The following is a 19,686-nucleotide window of genomic DNA, read 5'->3' as shown; positions in this document are numbered from 1 at the left end:
TCCTGTGGACAGTGCCTGCCGGGTTTGAGATTGTGTGGATAATTTGCTTGGTGCTGCAAGTCGAGGTCATATGTGCCCGGCTGATGGCGATGGCCTTTGTCAGAGTGACTGTGGGTTCCGTGGCTAACAGCTTGTGAAGGAGGCCCTCGTGGCCAATCACCATAACAAAAACGTCCCGCAAAGCCTCGTCTAGGTGTGCCCCGAAATCACACGGCGCCGCGAGTCTCCTGAGGTCCACAGCATATTTGGTGACATCCTGGCCCTCAGGTCTGCAGTGACAGTAAAATTTGTATCTGGCCGTGAGGATGCTCTCCTTCGGTTTCAACTGGTCACGAATGATTTCAGTCATCTCCTTATATGACTTGTCCCTGGCACTCCCAGGTGCCAGCAAATCCCTGACGAGACAGTAAACCACATCTCCACAACTGGAGAGCAATATCGCCTTACGCTTCTCTCTCATTGCGTATGTGCCCTCCGTCAGATCATTTGCTGTGAAGTAGTACTCGAGCCTTTCCATAAAGGCCTCCCAATCATTGCCCACAGTAAAATCCTTTAGCGAGCCCAGAGTAGCCATGGTTGCGTGGAGTTCGTCTGCTTCCTCGTTGCCAATGTAGCACACAAATCACTGACTCCACACGGTCTGGTGTAAGTCTAACTTCGTCCTTTATTGTTCAGCTCCAGAGTGCCTCCCAGGTGTGGTGGTCAGCCTTATATAGTCCTGGTTACAGGTGCTACCAGGGTTTCCCACCGCAGCGCCCTCTGTGGTGTGGCATAGTACTTACATTACATTTAAGGTACTGGGAGGATACACACATCATTACATAACAGTATGCATGTTAGCAAGTTGCGTGGTGGGAATGAGTCAGTATCAACTTGGCTCAGTTGCTAGGTCAGTCGTTGTACGTCAGAAGATTATGATTCGAGTCCATATCATGATTTGCGCATATTATCTAGGCTGACTTGCTCATGCAATGCAGAGGAAGTGCTGAGTTGTTAGAGGTGTCATCTTTCAGATGAGGGGTGAATGAGCCCTGCCCTCCTGTTCAGGATATTAAAGATTTGAAGAAGTACAACCTTCCTTCCTCAACTCACAACACCTAACAAAGCATGTGAACTGGGCATTCATCTCTTGCTGTTTGTGGGATATTGCTGGTGCAGAGTGTCAGCATTTATCTACATAATAACTGGTTGGTGGAGGACTTTTGTCTTACGGATGTTTAGCGTAAGGCCCATGCTTTCGTATGCCTCGGTGAAGGTGTTAACGATGGCTTGGAGTTTGGCCTCTGTGCGCAGACGCAAGTGTCATCAGCGTACTGTAGTTCGATGACAGGATGGGATGACTTTGGATCTAGCCTGGAGGCGACATGGGTTGAACAGGTTCCCATTGGTTCTATAGTTTAGTTCTACTCCAGCGGGGAGCTTGTTGATAGTGAGATGGAGCATTGCAGCAAGGAAGATCGAGAAGAGGGTTTGTGCAATGACGCAGCCCTGCTTGACCCCGGTCCGAACGTGGATTGGGTCTATGGTGGATCCGTTGGTCAGGATGACGGCTTGCATGTCGTTGTGGAGCAGGAGGTGGATGGTGACAAATTTTGGGGGCAGCCGAACTGGAGGAGGACGTCCCATAGTCCCTCACAGTTGACAGTGTCAAAGGCCTTTGTGAGGTCAAAGAAGGCCATGTACAAGGGTCATCAAAATTCACGGACAAAAGCCTGGGATAACGTGGACCATTTTCAATACCTCGAGAGCCTACTACCTGCAAGGGCAAACATCAATGACGAGGTCCAACACCGCCTCCAGTGTGCCAGCACAGCCTTCGGTTGCCTGAGGAAGAGAGTTTTTAAAGACCAGGACCTCAAATCTGGCACCAAGCTTATGGTCTACAGGGCAGTAGTGATACCCGCCCTTCTATATGGCTCAGAGACATGGGCTATATATAGCAGACACCTCAAAGCGCTGGAGATGTACCGCCAATGCTGCCTCCGCAATATCCTGCAAATCCACTGGGAGGATAGACGCACCAACGTCAGTATTCTCGCCTAGGCCAACATCCCCAGCATCAAAGCGCTGACCACACTCAACCAGCTCCGTTGGGCGGGCCACATCGTCAGCATGCCCGACATGAGACTCCTTAAGCAAGTGCTCTGCTCTGAACTCCTGCACAGCAAGCGAGCCCTAGGTGGTCAGAGGAAACGCTTCAAGGACACCCTCAAAGCCTCCTTGATAAGGTGTAACATTCCCACTGGCACCTGGAAATCCCTGGCCCAAGACCGCCCAAAGTGGAGGAAGAGCATGCAGGAGGGCACTGAGCACCTCGAGTCTCGTCGCGGAGAGCATGCAGAAACCAAGCACCAAGCGCAGACAGCGGAAGGAGCGTGCGGCAAACCAGGCTCCCCACCCACCCTTTCCTTCAACCACTGTCTGCCCCACCTGTGACAGAGACTGTAATTCCCGTATTGGACTGTACAGCCACCTGAGAACTCACTTTTAGAGTGGAAGCAAGTCTTCCTCGATTTAGAGGGACTGCCTATGATGATGATGTCATAACAGCCAGTGCACTCCAAATATAATTCATGATGTGAAGTGCGTTGAGGCATTTCTACATAAGGCCAAATGTAACTGCAAGTACAGTATTATAGTGAGTACAATAGAGTCGGAGAAATGTAGATTTACTCTACACTAAGTTGCTAATGTGAGTCATGCCAAGGGGATGCGAGGAGTTCCCTCTACAGGGGTAATGGATGGTACCAGTACTTCCTGGCGTGAGCTGCAGCCACAATTGATGCCAGACTGGGAGCTGGCCACACGTATATCTTCATAGCTTCAAGAACGGTTACAGCACAGAAGCAGGCCATTCGGCACGTCAAGCCTGTGCCGACTCTCGGCTAGTCCCCACCGCACCACCCCCCCCCCCCCCCCTTCTCTGCAACAACCATGGACTTCCCCTTCGGTTTTCCTGAGAAGCCATCCGTCTCAGTCTTCACCTGAACATCATGGGATCCTTACCACAGACAGCTCCTCCCTGAGATAAGCAAATTTGTCTCTTTGGGCAATCTGGGCAGCTGGTCAACAGGCCGACGAGTTAGTACTATTAACTCAAAAGTGTTGAAAATGTGGTCCTGTTTGTCAAGGGACTAACTGGTACGGTAGCAGCGTGGTTATGTTACTGGACTAGCAATCCAAAGGGCAGGACTAATGATACGGAGACATGAGTTCAAATCCCACCACGGCAGCTGGGGAATTTAAATTCAGTTAATTAAATAAAATTGGAATAAAAGGCTAGTGTCCGTAATGGTGACCATGAAACTACCGGATTGTCGTAAAAACCCATCTTTAGGGAAAGAAATCTGCCGTCCTTACCTGGTCTGACCTATTTGTGACTCCAGACCCACCGCAATGTGGCCGACTCTTAACTGTCCTTTGAAATGGCCTAGCGAGCAAGTGGCAATTAGAGATGGGAAATAAATGCTGGCGTGAATGAATAAAAAAAATTCTAACCACGCAAATATTTTCTTTTTGTAAAAACATTCTCTCTCATTAGAGGTGGATTACTGACCATTTGTACTCAGCTATGCATTTTAATTATATCTCCATTTCTCTCTACCCAGCTGCTGCATCTAGTAAAATGTTTTGGGACTTTCCTCCCGATGTGTACAAGGCTTTATCCACTGAGCCGCTGACTGGGAACTTCCATCACTTTTCTATTTCTGTGCAGGTAAGATTCTGCATGTTGTTCAGTGTGTTATTGTATGCAGCACAACCAGCAGAGGCTGTGCAGTGCACTGGAAATAAGACGGGACCTGTGAATATATTAGCCTCAGATGCAGGATGTGTGACTGGATCTACACGTTAATGCAATTCGTTACATTACATCCAGTATCAGTGCATGTCAGCCGTGGCTCAGTGGGTAGCATTAATATTTCTGGTGAAACATTAAACATTAAACCGAGGCCCCATTGTCCCCTCGGGTGGACATAAAAGATCCCATGGCGCTATTTTGAAGAAGAGCAGGGGAGTATCCCCGGTGTTCTGGCCAATATTTCATCATAGGCAGTCTCTCGGAATCGCGACTTGCTTCCACTCCTGAAGTGAGTTCTTTGGTGGCTGAACAGTCCCTCAATCAATATCACAAATACAGATTAACCGGTCATTATCCCATTGCTGTTTGTGGGAGCTTGTTGGCTGCCACATTTCCTACAATTCAACAAGAGATCACTCTTCAAAAGGTACTTTGGTGGCTGTAGAACACTTTGAGACATCCTGAGATCGTGAAAGACTCTATATAAATGCAAGTCTTTCTTTCAGGGCAGTTGGATTGGTAGAGCAACAGCATTGTTACTGAACCTCAGCATAATTCAGTGTTTTCAGGAGGGCGGAGGGGGAATTATGTGGGTGGAAAAGAGGAAAATGCATCATTCAGTGAATAACTAGATGGAGCAGGTTATTTTCCCACAAGATAGGTGAGGAAGACCATTCAGCCCATCTAAATGTATCCATTCAGAAAGGTCCTAAAGTAGTCCATTGCAGCAAATATTTATTCCCTTTATTTGCACTGTAATTTGATCTTTTATTTTTGGCAGGCTTTCCTGGAAGATGAGAAACTGAGTAAATTCTATTCGATCCTGTCCACCAATAATGATAGAAAGAGCGTGGAGTTTGTGTCTACTATGGAGGGTAGGTGGAACAGTGTGACTGCCATTGTAGAATTAATATAACTGTAGCAGAAACATCAATGGCATTGCTGTAGCATGTACAAAAAGCACTGTACATCTCCCTAATTTTTTAACCTCCATTTAAGAACAATAAGCATTAGGAGCAGAAGTTGGCCCCTCGAGCCTGCTCCGCAATTCAGTAAGATCATGGCTGCTCTGATCTTGGCCTCAACTCCACTTCCCTGCCCGCTCCCCATAACCCTTGACTCCCTTATCATTCAAAAATCTGTCTATCCCCACATTAAATATATTGAATGACCTTAGCCTATTCATCTCATTGAATATATTTATCTTCCAAACAAGGGATCCAAAAGGACACTGGTCAGCTAGTTATGCTTTCCCTCACTCCTCTGTGTAAATATTGAGCTCTTTTTAGAAGCATGTTTCAGTTCTTTCACACCACCTGCCAGCGTTATTTAATCAATCTTTTCGCATGAATTCGCATCCTCTTTATAGTCTTTTGCAAAGCTTTACCAGCATATAAACATCAAAGATTCACCAAGTTCTTTCACTTTTTGAAAAATCATTGTCCTCAGCCTCTGGCTGTCGAACACTTGTTTTTTGTGTTCTTTGTTTAAACATTATGGGGCCGAAATTACCCTCTTCCTTAAGAACAGGCCTCACCGACCGGGGGCAGGCGGATGGACTGACCCTTCCTATATTGCCCCCGGGCCGGGTGCAGTGGAAACGGGTTTCTGCCCGGTCCATGTTGCCGCCCTGTCGGGCACGTATCGACCCGCGGCCACCCCTTTCTGCCCAGTGTGTGAAATTGCCCTGTGGGAGCAGAGCCGCCGCCACTTGCTGTCCCCGACAGCTTTCTCCCTGGCCCTGCCGAAATGCTCCCTGGTGGCCCAGTGGCTGCCTCTGAAATGGCTGCAGAGTTTGCAGCAGCCCTCCCCTTTAACTGAAGGAAGGTGGGTGGAGGGGGAGGAAACGTTGTGACGCGTCAGCGCGGCGCTGATGACTCCGACCGACGTCCACCCTGCTGCAAGACCACTTCCGCCCCTCAACACTGCCCGGAAGGAGAAAAAAAATAAAGTCTTGAATGTCACTCGATTCTCCGCCCCATGGATCCTCAAAAAGGGTCGGTGCACCTACTTTTCGTTGGGGGGCAATTTCGGCTCCTATGTCGCTTTGCTCAGTGACATTGTTGCTTTGGGTTAAAGGTGACATCAGGTTTCAAGTTCTACATCTCATCATCGACCCTTCCTGGTCCCAGACAACTGTGATGCTAACTGATCTCCCCCGCCCCTCCGCTTTCCAGAATTGCATGCCTTTACTAAGTTCAGCAGTAGCGCTGATCATGGGTATTGAATTCACCAAACTAATTTATTGAACTCCTTGATACTTGGCACAAAGAAACAAGTTCCATCTCATTTAAAAAGCACAGCTCCAGCTCGTCTATCCAATACTAATTTGGGGGCCATTCCAAGAAATGGTCAAGCCGTGTTCTGCGTTGACTATGAAGCTTGGCTTGAATGTTTGTCTTCACGGGTGTTCATAATCTTCCCAAGCTCAACCCATAAGACCTGTGGTTCCAATGTTCTGAAGCCAATTAACAGCAACATAAGTTAAGGTGATTAAGCATTGTTGGTGCCAGTTCCCTCAGCAGGAGTCATTTCTAGCATCCAACCTTTTTTTTTGGTGATTGTAAAGGAGGTCCTCTTCATCCCAGCATTGTGGATTACTCTGTCAGCTGTGGCTCAGTGGGTAGCACCCTCGACTCTGAGTCAGAAGGTTGTGGGTTCAAGTCCCACTCCTGAGACTTGAGCACAAAACTCCAGGCTGACACTCCAGTGTAGTACTGAGGGAGTGCTGCACTGTCAGAGATGCCATCCTTCGGATGAGACGTCAAACCGAGGCCCCGTCTGCTCTCAGGTGTACGTAAAAGATCCCATGGCACTATTTTGAAGAAGAGCAGGGGAATTATCCCAGGTATCCTGACCAATATTTATCCCTCAATCAATAGCACTAAAATTGGTTGTCTTGACATTATCACATTGTTGTTTGTGGGAACTTGCTGTGTGCAAATTGGCTGCTGGATTTCCTACATTAGGACAGTGACAGCCCTACAAAAAGTACTTCATTGGCTGTAAAGCACCTTGGGACGTCCGGTGGTCACGAAAGACGCTGTATAAATCTTTCTTTTCGTCTCAGCCGAAAGACGGCACCTCTGACAAATGCAGCACTCACTCAGTACTGCATTGGAGTGTCAGCCTAGATTTTTGTGCTCAAGTCTCTGAAGTGGGATTTGAACCCGCAGCCTTATCAAAAAAGTAAAAGATTCCATTTATCTTGGCGGTATTACCAAGTGGTAACTTAACAAGATTCCAGTTGAAGGGGATGGAAATTCCTGGTGAGTGAGGATGTGCCATTTTTCTCTCTACTATTATAGCAGTGAAAAAATGATAAAAAGAACATAAGAAATAGGAGCAGGAGTAGGACATTTGGCCCCTCGAGCCTGCTTCGCCATTCAATGAGATCATGGCTGATTATTAACTCAAAGAGTTGAAAATGTGGGCTTGTTTATCAAGGGATTAACGGGTACGGCAGCATAGTGGTTATATTACCGGACTAGCAATCCAAAGGTCTGGACTAATGATATGGAGACTTGAGTTCAAATCCCACCATGGCAGCTGGGGCATTTAAATTCAGTCCATTAAATAAAATCTGGAATAAAAAGCTAGCCATGTAACTACTGGATTGTCGTAAAAACCCATCTGGTTCACTAATGTTCTTTAGGGAAGGAAATCTGCCGTCTTTATCTGGTCTGGCCTATATGTGACTCCAGATCCACAGCAATGTGGTTGATTCTTAAACTGGCCCTCTGAAATGGCCTAGCGAGCCACTCAGTTGGAACTTCATCACTACTGCAGCAGCTCAAGGGCAATTAGGGATGGACAATAAATGCCGGCCTTGCCAGTGACGCCCACGTCTCGTGGATGAACAGAAGAAAACGTCTTTTGAAATGCTCTTTTATGAGGGACAGGAAGGAACTTTATATACAATATAATGCTATTAAAGTGCAGCTGTGTGTTATTGGGCTCTCCCTTTAAGGCCACAAGGTCAATCAGAGGCTAACTCCTCTCCAGCACTTCTTGAGGTCCATCCACGAGTGATTCTTTGAAGATTAGCAACTGCGAGATTATCTTGCGTCTGTAACATCTGAAGTACAACAGACTCGAGACCAAAGTACTTTTATTAGAAAGTAGGCCACTAGACTTTGTTCTTTTATTACTGTTATTGGAATAACCTTGTTGGTCGGAAACAGGGCAGTCCTATCGCCAATATTTAGCAACCTATAATAAGGACAAATGGAAAGGAGTAAATGAATAGCCACTTGTATCTGGCTCCAAATGTATATTTTGTACAAATTCCTAATGATAATTTTCTTGTCAATCGCTGCAGGCATCCGATATCCTTTCTATGGAGTCCAGTGGCATCCAGAGGTTAATCGGTTTCAGTGGCAGCAGCATAAAGCTTTCTCACACTCTCCGAATGCCGTTCAAGTTTCTTATTTCCTGGCCGATTTTTTTGTCAACGAAGGTACTTGTTTGTGGTTAGGAGCATGAGTCACCATGTATGAAAAATCGAGTTTACCCTTTTGCGCACTGGCTAATCATTTTGAGGCAGATGTCAAATAAATTAACACTCTCTGATAATGCCCCTCAATCCGGGCGGAGAACTCTCCCTCCTACCTTTATGTAACCAGATGAGGAGTTCGCCTTGCATCACATTCTGCACTCTTTTCGCCGAGAATTCGTACAATTGAATCCACTGAGTGGCAGCTAAAATGTTGGATTTCGTCAATGTCTCCGATAGCGCACTTGATTTAGGGAGTAGTGAGTGGGATGGTCCCAGGTTTAATGCTTCATCTGTACTGAGTTATCTAGTCTTGGGTCAGAAGTAGGGATGATGCAGTTTGGAGGCAGCACCCCTTGGTTAAAGAGGGAAAAATCAGCTAGGATTTTGCTTCTGCTCTCTATCCAGTGACCTTGCAGGAAAGTGCATTGGTTGAAGATAGGATCAGACTCGACTATGATGGCTCTATGGTCAAATAGCCCGCTGGCATTCACTTTCAATTCTCAGACATGAAGTCTAGCCCTTTGGTTGAGGCACTGGAGTGCAATTGTGGAACTATACGTCACGTCACAATCGCCTCCTCAGACTTGCACACAATTTCCCCGAGTTTCTCTCCTCAGACACGGCAATCTCTGGTTTAAAAATAGGCCAGAGTTCGTAGAGAGAGAGAGATAAATGGTGCCTGCTCCATGCTTCCTGAGGATGGATCACACTGGGTGACCTGACCGGTGATTGTGTCGAGTGAGTGTGATTTTGTTGCTGTCAGTCCCTGCTGCCAGCCATGTGTTCAAGGTTCCGTTGTCCAATGTGAACCAGCTCCGAGCATAAAAGGCCATTGTTTTGATACATTGTATTCCCGGCCTCTTTGTCGCTGATTCTTTTTATATGTCCATCACCCATCACCCCTGTACTCGCTGACCTACATTGGCTCCCGGTTAAGCAACGCCTCGATTTCAAAATTCTCATTCTTGTTTACAAATCCCTCCATGGCCTCGCCCCTCCCTATCTCTCTAATCTCCTTCAGCCTCACAACCCCCTCACCCGAGATGTCTGCGTTCCTCAAATTCTGCTCTCTTGAGCATCCCTGATTATAATCACTCAACCATCGGTGGCTGTGCCTTCAGCTGCCTGGGCCCTAAGCTCTGGAACTCCCTCCCTTGTGGTTGGGAAGATGTTGGAGTCCATTATTAAAGAAGCAGTAGCAGGACATTTGGAAAAGCAAAGTTTGGTCAGGCAGAGTCAGCATGGATTTATGAAGGGGAAGTCATGTTTGACAAATTTGATAGAATTCTTTGAGGATGTAACCAACAGGATGGATAAAGGGGAACCAATGGATGTAGTGTATTTGGACTTCCAGAAGATATTTGACGAGGTTCCACATAAAAGGTTACTTGACAAGATAAAAGTGCACTGGGTTGGGGGTAATATATTAGCATGGATCGAGGATTGGCTAACAAACAGAAAACAGAGAGTCGGGATAAATGGTTCATTCTCGGGTTGGCAATAAGTAACCAGCGGTGTGCCGCAGGGATCAGTGCTGGGACCCCAACTATTTACAATCTATATTAACGACTTGGAGGAAGGGACTGAGTGTAACGTAGCCAAGTTTGCCGACAATACAAAGATGGGAGGAAAAGCAATGTGTGAGGAGGACGCACAAAATCTGCAAAAGGACAGAGACAGGCTAAATGAGTGGGCAAAAATTTGGCAGATGGATTATAATGTTGGAAAGTGTGAGGTCATGCACTTTGACAGAAAAAAAATCAAAGAGCAAGTTATTATTTAAATGGAGAAAGATTGCAAAGTGCTGCAGTACAGCGGGACCTGGGGGTACTTGTGCAAGAAGCACAAAAGGTTAGTATTCAGGTACAGCAAGTGATCAGGAAGGCCAATGGAATCTTGGCCTTTATTGCAAAGGGGATGGAGTATAAAAGCAGGTAAGTCTTGCTACAGTTGTACAGGGTATTGGTGAGGCCACACCTGGAATATTGCGTGCTGTTTTGGTTCCATATTTACGAAAGGATATACTTGCTTTGGAGGTAGTTCAGAGAAGGTTCACAAGGTTGATTCCAGAGATGAGGAGGTTGATTTATGAGGAAAGGTTGAGTAGGTTGGGCCTCTACTCATTGGAATTCAGAAGAATGAGAGGTGATCTTATCGAAACGTATAAGATTATGAGGGGGCTTGACAAGGTGGATGCAAAGAGGATGTTTCCACTGATAGGGGAGACTAGAACTAGAGGGCATGATCTTAGAATAAGGGGCCGCCCATTTAAAACAGAGATGAGGAGAAATTTCTTCTCTGAGTGTTGTGGATCTGTGGAATTCGCTGCCTCAGAGAGCTGTGGAAGCTGGGACATTGAATCAATTTAAGACAGAAATAGACGATAAGGGAATAAGGGGTTATGGAGAGCGGGCAGGGAAGTGCAGCTGAGTCTATGATCGGATCAGCCATTAAATGGCAGAGCAGGTTCTAGGAGCTGTATGGCCTTCTCCTGCTCCTATTTCTTATGTTCTTATGTAAACCTCTCTGCCTTTCTATCTTTCTTTCCTCCTTTAAGATACTCCTTAAAACCTACCTGTTTGACCAAGCTTTCATAAACTACATAATTTCTTCTTTTGAGGCTTGGTGTCAAATGTATTTGTTTTGTCTGATAACACTGCTGTGAAGCGCCTTGGGACGGTTTACTATGTTAAAGGTGCGATATAAATAAAAGTTGTTGTTCTTGTCTGTTCGCAGCCCGAAAGAACTTTCATCATTTCCCAAGCTCGGAGGAAGAGGCAGCAGCTCTGATCTATAACTACAGTCCACGTTATGTGCCTACCTCCGACTATATCCAGATCTATTTTTTCTAAAGAACTACAAACGGGGGAATGAATTATTGCAGTAATTTTGTAAGAGATCCACAAAGTAAATTCTAACAGAAAACACAGTATTGTTTAACCTCCCAGTTCCAAAGCGCTTCACAGCCAATGAAGTACTTTTTGAAGGAAGCAGTGTGACCATCCGCCAGGACCAGAGTTAGTGTGAACTTAAGACATCTGGGTTGCACTTTTCTAGTACTGGCAAAAAATGTTTTAGCATCTAATGAGCAACTAATTAATATTATTTGCATCATTTAAAGATTTACCATTCCTAATATTCTTAGGGTTAGGGACGCAGCTATTTCCTCACTATTGTTCCCCACACTAGTTACATTATAACTGCATCATTTCTACAACATCTGATGAAATGGCTTCAATAAATATTCTTTCCACAAGTTGGGATCTTTTGGCCTTTAATGCACTAGTTTTGAAACCCCAGAAATCTTTCATTCAATCACAGGAAATAGTTCAAAGACAGAAAGAAAAGGAAGGCTTGCATTTATATAGCGCCTTTCACGACCTCGGGGAGTCCCAAAGCACTTTACAACCAATGAAGTACTTTTTGAAGTGTAGTCACTGTTGTAATGCAGGAAACGCAGCAGCTAATGTACTCACGGCAAGCTCCTACAAACAGCAATAAGATACATGAGCAGATAATTGTTTATGTGATGCTGATTGAGGTATAAATTTTGACCAGGACACCGGGGATAACTCCCCTGCTCTTCTTCGAAATAGTGCCCTGGGATCTTTTACATCCTGAGAGAGCAGACGGGGCATCAGTTTAACGTCTCATCCGAAAGATGGCTATAAATCTGTTGCTAAATTCAGTGTGATATTGTTCCGTACCAGGTAACATACTGACTTGATGAAGGACTGTTAGCAAACTGAAACAGAAATGTTTTCCTCCTTTTCACATAGATTCCAATTCTACCAAAAACAACACGAGCGCTGAGAGCAAAAACAACCAGAGACAGACTGAGAGATGGAAGAACACAATTTTAAAAAAATACCAGAGACAGACAGACAGACAAATATCTGAGGGGAAAGCACAAAACAGAGTAAATAGAGACAGGATGCAAGGCCTGGTTAGATCTTGTGAAGACCGATTCAAAGCAGCACTGCCAATGACTGGAGACTCTTAGCTTCTGATAGTTCCAAGTGAATGAGGAAGAGTAGTAGCTGGGAGGAGATTGGGAAGCCTTAAACACGCAGTAAGTATAAATATTAAGAGATTTTCATCCAAGGTTGCAATTTTGCAGGCCCATAGTATTTCCTGCAAGTATTGATATATTTTAACTTGAGGATGTGGAAATCTGAACTGCTTACTGCGTGATTTTTAACCACCCTTAACCAGTGTTATCAGTGGACGAGCTCTCAACAGAGGGCTGAGTTAGATAGCAGTGTGAGGATCCTCTTGAATGAGCATCTGCTACAACTAGTTACAGGTGAGGGATCTGATCGTGGACATCCTTGAATGGGTACCTCAGTGCAGATTCTGATAGAAAACACACTATTTTCTTCTTCCAGCAACATGGATTTGCTTGTCGTGAAGGCAGAAGTGTGACCATCAGCCAGGACCAGAGCCAGGGATTGAACACAAGGCTTCTGGGTTGGATTTTCCTGATACTGGGGAAGAAAGAGAGTTTTAGCATCTAATCACCAACTAATTCATGTTGTGTTTTTGTTAGCACAGAGGAGAGTCATCATCATCATCAACATCATCATAGGCAGTCCCTTGGAATCGAGGAAGAATTGCTTCCACTCTAAACATGAGTCCTTAGGTGGCTGAACAGTCCAATACGAGAACCACAACCCCTGTCACAGGTGGGGCAGATAGTCACTGAGGGAAAGGGTGGATGGGACTGGTTTCCCGCACGCTCTTTCCGCTGCCTGCGCTTGATTTCTGCATGCTCTCGGCGATGAGACTCGTGGTGCTCGGTGCCCTCCCGGATGCACTTCCTCCACTTAGGACAGTCTTTGGCCAGGAACTCCCAGGTGTCAGTGGGGATGTTTCACTTTATCAGGGAGGCTTGGAGGGTGTCCTTGTAACGTTTCCTCTGCCCACCTTCGGTTCATTTGCTGTGAAGGAGTTCTGAGTAGAATGCTTGCTTTGGGAGTCTCGTGTCTGGCATGCGAACACTGTGGCCTGCCCAGCGGAGCTGATTAAGTGTGGTCAGTGCTTCAATGCTGGGGATGTTGGCCTGGTCGAGGACGCTAACGTTGGTGCGTCTGTCCTCCCAGGGGATTTGCAGGATCTTGCAGAGACATCGTTGGTAGTATTTCTCCAGCGACTTGAGGAGTCTACTGTACATGGTCCATGTCACTGAGCCATACGGGAGGGCGGGTATTACTACTGCCCTGTAGACCCTGGAGAGTAAGAGGTGACTCGATAAAGGTGTCTAGACTGTTTCAAGTGATTGAAGGGATCTAGAAAGAGAGGACAAATGTAGACTGAATGTAAGAGATTAAGGACACGGAGCAGAAGAACTTTTTACTCAAAGGGTTTGTGAGGCTGTGGAACGCACTAATGGGAGTTAGTGATTGAAGCAGAGATCATGTCAACATTTTGGAGTAGGTTAAGAACATAAGAATTAAGAGCAGGAGTCGGCCATACGACCCCTCGAGCTTGCTCCGCCATTTAATAAGATCATGGCTGATCTTCGATCTCAACTCCACTTTCCCACACGATCCCCATATCCCTTGTTTCCATAGAGTCGAAAAACCTATCTATCTCAGCCTTGAATACACCCACAATTCAGCATCCACAGCCCTTTGGGGTAGAGAATTCCGAAGATTCACAACCGTCTGAGTGAAGAAATTCCTCTTCATCTCAGTTTTAAATGGCCGACCCCTTACCCTGAGACAGTGCCCCCTTGTTCTCGACTCACCAGCCAGGAGAAACAACCTCTCAGCATCTACCCTGTCAAGTCCCCTCAGAATCTTGTATGTTTCAGTGAGATCACCTCTCATTCTTCTAAACTCCAGAGAGTATAGGCCCAATCTAATCAGTCTCTCCTCACAGGACAAACCCCTCATCCCAGGAATCAATCTATTGAACCTTTGTTGCACTACCTCTAAGGCAAGTATATCCTTCCTCAGATAAGGAAACCAAAAGTGTGCACAGTATTCCAGGTGCGGTTTCACCAAAGCCGTGCACAATTGTAGCAAGACTTCCTTACTCTTACTCTTGTACTCTAATCCCCTTGCAATAAAGGCCAACATGCTAGTTGCTTTCCTAATTACTTGCTGTATCTGCATGCTAACTCTCTGTTTCCTGTATGGGGACACCTAAATCTCTCTGAACACCTCCATTTAATAGTTTCTCACCATTTAAGAAAAATATTCTGTTTTTCTATTCTTCCTACCAAAGCAACCTCACTTTTCCCACATTATACTCCATCTGCCACCTTATGCCCACTCATATTTAACCTGTCTATATCCCTTTGCAGGCTCTTTGTGTCCTCCTCACAGCTTACTTTCCCACCAGCTTTGTATCGTCAACAAACTTGGATACATTGCACTCAGTCGTGGGTGAAGGAATGGGAATAAATATATGGGAACAAAACCGGCACATGGGATTTGGACTAGTGCTTGCATAGAGGATAAACACCAACATGGACTGGCTGGGACAATTGGCTTATTTCTGTTTTGTAATTTCCATGTAATTCCACTATTCCTAGCTCTGGACCCTGAATGATTTGATTTGAGATCTGGATAGGGGAGGCAATGGAAGCTTGTATTCCCAATGCAGTTAAGGCATAGTAAGTAAGTGCATCTTTCTGTGTGTTGTTGGCCAACATCTGTGCCTTCCCTCAGAGATCATTCCATCTCGGCAGCAAGACAATTGATAACCTCAGGATTGATTGGTGCCTACATCGCTTGGTATGCAGCGAAGCAATCAGTTACATCTCTAGTTGGCATACCCGCCATTTGATATGGTGAGGCATGTGCCCTTGATGGGATCAGAAGTACGGCGACAATGCTTTCGGATTTCTGTGCTGATCTCTCTGCTGCTCAGGGGTCCCTGATAAATGCTGGGTGTCGGACGAGAAAGAAAGACTTGCATTTATAAAGCGTCTTTCACGACCACCAGACGTCCTAAAGTGCTGTACAGCCAATAAAGTGCTTTTGAAATGTAGTCACTGTTGTAATATAGGAAACGCGGCAGCCAATTTGCGCACCGCAAGCTCCCACAAACAGCAATGTGATCATGACCAGATAATCTGTTTTAGTGATGTTAATTGAGGGATAAACATTGGCTCAGGACACCAGGGATAACTCCCCTGCTCTTCTTCAAAAAAGTGCCACAGGACTTTTATGTCCGCCTCAGAGAGCGGACGGGGCCTTGGTTTAACGTCTCATCCGAAAGACGACACCTCCGACAGTGCAGCGCTCCCTCAGCACCGCACTGGGAGTATCAGCCTAGATTTTTGTGCTCAAGTCTCTGGAGTGGGACTTGAACCCACAACCTTCTTGTTGACCAGCTGGTAATTATTTGGACCTGGGGAAGGGTAGACTTGTTACAGGGGCAAGGACGCTTCCCATTTAATTCCAAATAACTCTGCTAGCCAGTGCCTTAATGGACACTCAGGTGGAAGCTTACCATTGCTTAGTGCGGTAAGTTGCATGAGTTTAACTGGTTATACTCCCTCACCCTTGGCCCTAGCCCATCTATGCCTAAATTGTCTGGGATTAGGCAAGTGAGGTGTGTGCCTACAGGAAGGGAGAGTGCACGCCATAATCTGGCAAATGCGAACTCGAAATACATGGATTTCTCAGCAGTTTGATAAATTGAGATTCAAGCATGGTCATAGTTTTCCCTGGATATCACCTGGCAGACCAGTAAAAATCCACAGAAGCCACTTCACTGGCAGCACTGCACAGAAAAGGAATGCTGCACTCAAGAAGCCCGTAATTGCTTGCGTCTAATCACTCAAGGCAAAGGTTAACTAATGCTCTTCAATCAAAGTAAATTGCTGTTTTTTTTCCTTTGCTCTCAAAGGCACTGGTTGTTTTTGGGATACATCTTTAGTACCTCACCCAAGTTCGTGATCTTGGGCAGTGATGCTATTCGACGATGGAAGACATCACAGCAGATCCTGATCCTGTCCTCACCTGATGTCTGCAGCCGCAAACTCCAGCAGGGGCTGTTGGATAATGATCAGAAGCAAGAATCCTGGAAGCTTTTTCCTTCCTTAATCCAAGGTCCCTGAGCCCGATTGTAGTTTCCCCCTCTGGCTGAAATCAATTGTCTCAGCACAGACCGCGGATGGAAGCAGTCCGTACGAGGCGGTAACATAATCTTCAGCCATCTGGGAAGCTTCATAACCAGGTTTTAATCAGAGCTGCTAGGCAAAATATTAATACATGTTTCATCGCATCGTGACAGGTTCCAGCATTGCTTCTGATGAGCATGGAATTATGGAGCTATTACAGCTGTGCTGTGCATATACTTCACATGCTACGTAAATGCATAACGTTCGTGAATACATATGGAACACACCCGTACTTATATAAATACACAGACTAAATGTTCCACACACCTTGCATATCCTTGTTGCCTTGAGCTGTAACTATGCCATTAACATTTGGCCATCTCTGGTCACAAGATAGATATGGATGTGAAAGGCTGTCCTGTCAATCCCAACCTACATTTATCTAGAAAGTACCTGCAACCCCTTGTCACAACATACGACCAATTATTTGCCTTCACTATTCTACCTGCATGTCTGTTCCACATGTGATCACTCCATTTATGAAAGGTGTGGCCCTCAACATATGGGAAATTGCCCCCTTTAAGGTCCGTTATCGCCACTAAGAGGCAGTAATGGGGTCGGTAAGGCCTTTCCAACCAGGGTAAGGCAGATGATCCGACCCATGCGGAATTGCCACCAGGCCGGGGGCAGCGGAAACAGTTTCTACCATACCCCATGTTTCTGGCACTCCACATCGACATTACACAGCACGCCTGAATTGCGCCCCACTACCGACTCGCTCCCGCCCCCAACACCGCCCTGATGATTTTTTTCCAGGAGAATAGGGCAATGTCCTTCTATTCCCCACCCATTGGATCCCGCAGGTAATTATCCATCTAATTCCAATTATCCGCCCCAAACGGGGCAGAGGGTAATTTCGGTCCCTTACCATATAACTGCTGAGTATAGCACATTGGATAGTGTATACTGACAGGATATCGTAGCATTTAGCACTATGTATACTGGCAGGATATAACCACATAATATAACACTGTACCGATAGAGTATAACCGTGTATACCTACTGGATATAAAGCACTGTGTATGGACAGGATATAAGCACAGATTATAATACTGTGCATAGGGACAGGATGTGTATTGACAGAATATAGAACTAATCTATTAAAGAGAGCTAAAGGAGCAACCATTCCTTGAAATTCTGTTCCAGGCCTGTAATGATTGAAGAGTTTAGCTGGTTTATAAAGCCATTCAAAATCCAGGATTATTCTTGGCAACAAACCTTCGGATGTTGTTTTGTATAATTGGGCGAATGGCCCAAATGCACATCCCTGGCATTGAGCCTAGACTGCCAAGGGTGCCCATCAGAAAATCACAAACTTTCCTCTCCTGATTTTCTGGCCAGTAGGAAGCTCACCTGCAATTTCTTGCTATATGTTCCTTCTTGGAAACATGCATTCCGAATGATGTGTTAAATAAAGCACATGGATGCACGCTATCAAATCACTCACCCCTCAGCCTGTTCCTGCAGCTCTCTGATTTTTACCAGTAACAGTCTCGGCTTTAGCATGTCACAACATCTTTCCCAGCTGGGACACTTTCCATTACCTTGGGTGTATATCAATCTCAGACCCGTGACCTCTACTGCCTAGAAGGACAAGGGCAGCAGGCGCCTGGGATAACCACCACTTGCAAGTTCCCCTCCCAGTCACACACTATCCTGACTTGGAAATATATCGGCCGTTCCTTCATCGTCGCTGGGTCAAAATCCCCGAACTCCCTCCCTAACAGCACTGTGGGAACACCTTCACCGCATGGACTGCAGCGGTTCAAGAACAGTGTGTGTGATTGAGATAGCTCAAGGTGGAACCAGAATGTCTCACACGTCTATCTGTTCTGCAACCCACTTTTTAAAAAAGGAGGGAGAGAGAAAACAGGGAATTATAGACCGGTCAGCCTGACATCGGTAGTGGGTAAAATGATGGAATCAATTATTAAGGATGTCATAGCAGTGCATTTGGAAAGAGGTGACATGATAGGTCCAAGTCAGCATGGATTTGTGAAAGGGAAATCATGCTTGACAAATCTTCTGGAATTTTTTGAGGATGTTTCCAGTAGAGTGGATAAGGGAGAACCAGTTGATGTGGTATATTTGGACTTTCAGAAGGCGTTCGACAAGGTCCCACACAAGAGATTGATGTGCAAAGTTAGAGCACATGGGATTGGGGGTAGTGTACTGACATGGATTGAGAACTGGTTGTCAGACAGGAAGCAAAGAGTAGGAGTAAATGGGGACTTTTCAGAATGGCAGGCAGTGACTAGTGGGGTACCGCAAGGTTCTGTGCTGGGGCCCCAGCTGTTTACACTGTACATTAATGATTTAGATGAGGGGATTAAATGTAGTATCTCCAAATTTACGGATGACACTAAGTTGGGTGGCAGTGTGAGCTGCGAGGAGGATGCTGTGAGGCTGCAGAGCGACTTGGATAGGTTAGGTGAGTGGGCAAATGCATGGCAGATGAAGTATAATGTGGATAAATGTGAGGTTATCCACTTTGGTGGTAAAAACAGAGAGACAGACTATTATCTGAATGGTGACAGATTAGGAAAAGGGGAGGTGCAAAGAGACCTGGGTGTCATGGTACATCAGTCATTGAAGGTTGGCATGCAGGTGCAGCAGGCGGTTAAGAAAGCAAATGGCATGTTGGCCTTCATAGCAAGGGGATTTGAGTACAGGGGCAGGGAGGTGTTGCTACAGTTGTACAGGGCATTGGTGAGGCCACACCTGGAGTATTGTGTACAGTTTTGGTCTCCTAACCTGAGGAAGGACATTCTTGCTATTGAGGGAGTGCAGCGAAGGTTCACCAGACTGATTCCCGGGATGGCAGGACTGACCTATCAAGAAAGACTGGATCAACTGGGCTTGTATTCACTGGAGTTCAGAAGAATGAGAGGGGACCTCATAGAAACATTTAAAATTCTGACGGGGTTAGACAGGTTAGATGCAGGAAGAATGTTCCCAATGTTGGGGAAGTCCAGAACCAGAGGTCATAGTCTAAGGATAAGGGGTAAGCCATTTAGGACCGAGATGCGGAGGAACTTCTTCACCCAGAGAGTGGTGAACCTGTGGAATTCTCTACCACAGAAAGTTGTTGAGGCCAATTCACTAAATATATTCAAAAAGGAGTTAGATGAGGTCCTTACTACTAGGGGGATCAAGGGGTATGGTGAGAAAGCAGGAATGGGGTACTGAAGTTGAATGTTCAGCCATGAACTCATTGAATGGCGGTGCAGGCTAGAAGGGCCGAATGGCCTA

General features: G+C 45.9%; 1 protein-coding gene across 9 annotated transcripts in view; it reads left to right on the top strand.

Annotated features, from left to right (window-relative positions):
• The window catches only part of LOC139234997 (gamma-glutamyl hydrolase), a 43,202-nt gene that overhangs the window by 18,921 nt on the left and 4,595 nt on the right, over positions 1–19,686 (top strand). For 2 of the 9 annotated variants that reach the window (XR_011588396.1, XR_011588392.1), the window contains 5 exons: positions 3,609–3,715; positions 4,581–4,674; positions 8,121–8,258; positions 12,077–12,369; positions 16,161–17,569. Coding sequence is in view for 3 of the 9 variants with exons in the window: in XM_070866058.1 (XP_070722159.1) it covers positions 3,609–3,715; positions 4,581–4,674; positions 8,121–8,258; positions 11,034–11,149 (455 nt within the window). In the remaining 6 variants the exon portion in view is untranslated. The other 7 variants (XR_011588394.1, XR_011588395.1, XR_011588393.1 and 4 more) reach the window with 7 other exon arrangements.

The sequence above is a fragment of the Pristiophorus japonicus genome, chromosome 22 (genome assembly GCF_044704955.1).
Source record: "Pristiophorus japonicus isolate sPriJap1 chromosome 22, sPriJap1.hap1, whole genome shotgun sequence".
Taxonomy (NCBI): Eukaryota; Metazoa; Chordata; class Chondrichthyes; family Pristiophoridae; genus Pristiophorus; species Pristiophorus japonicus.
This window is presented reverse-complemented; position numbering and strand designations above follow the sequence as displayed.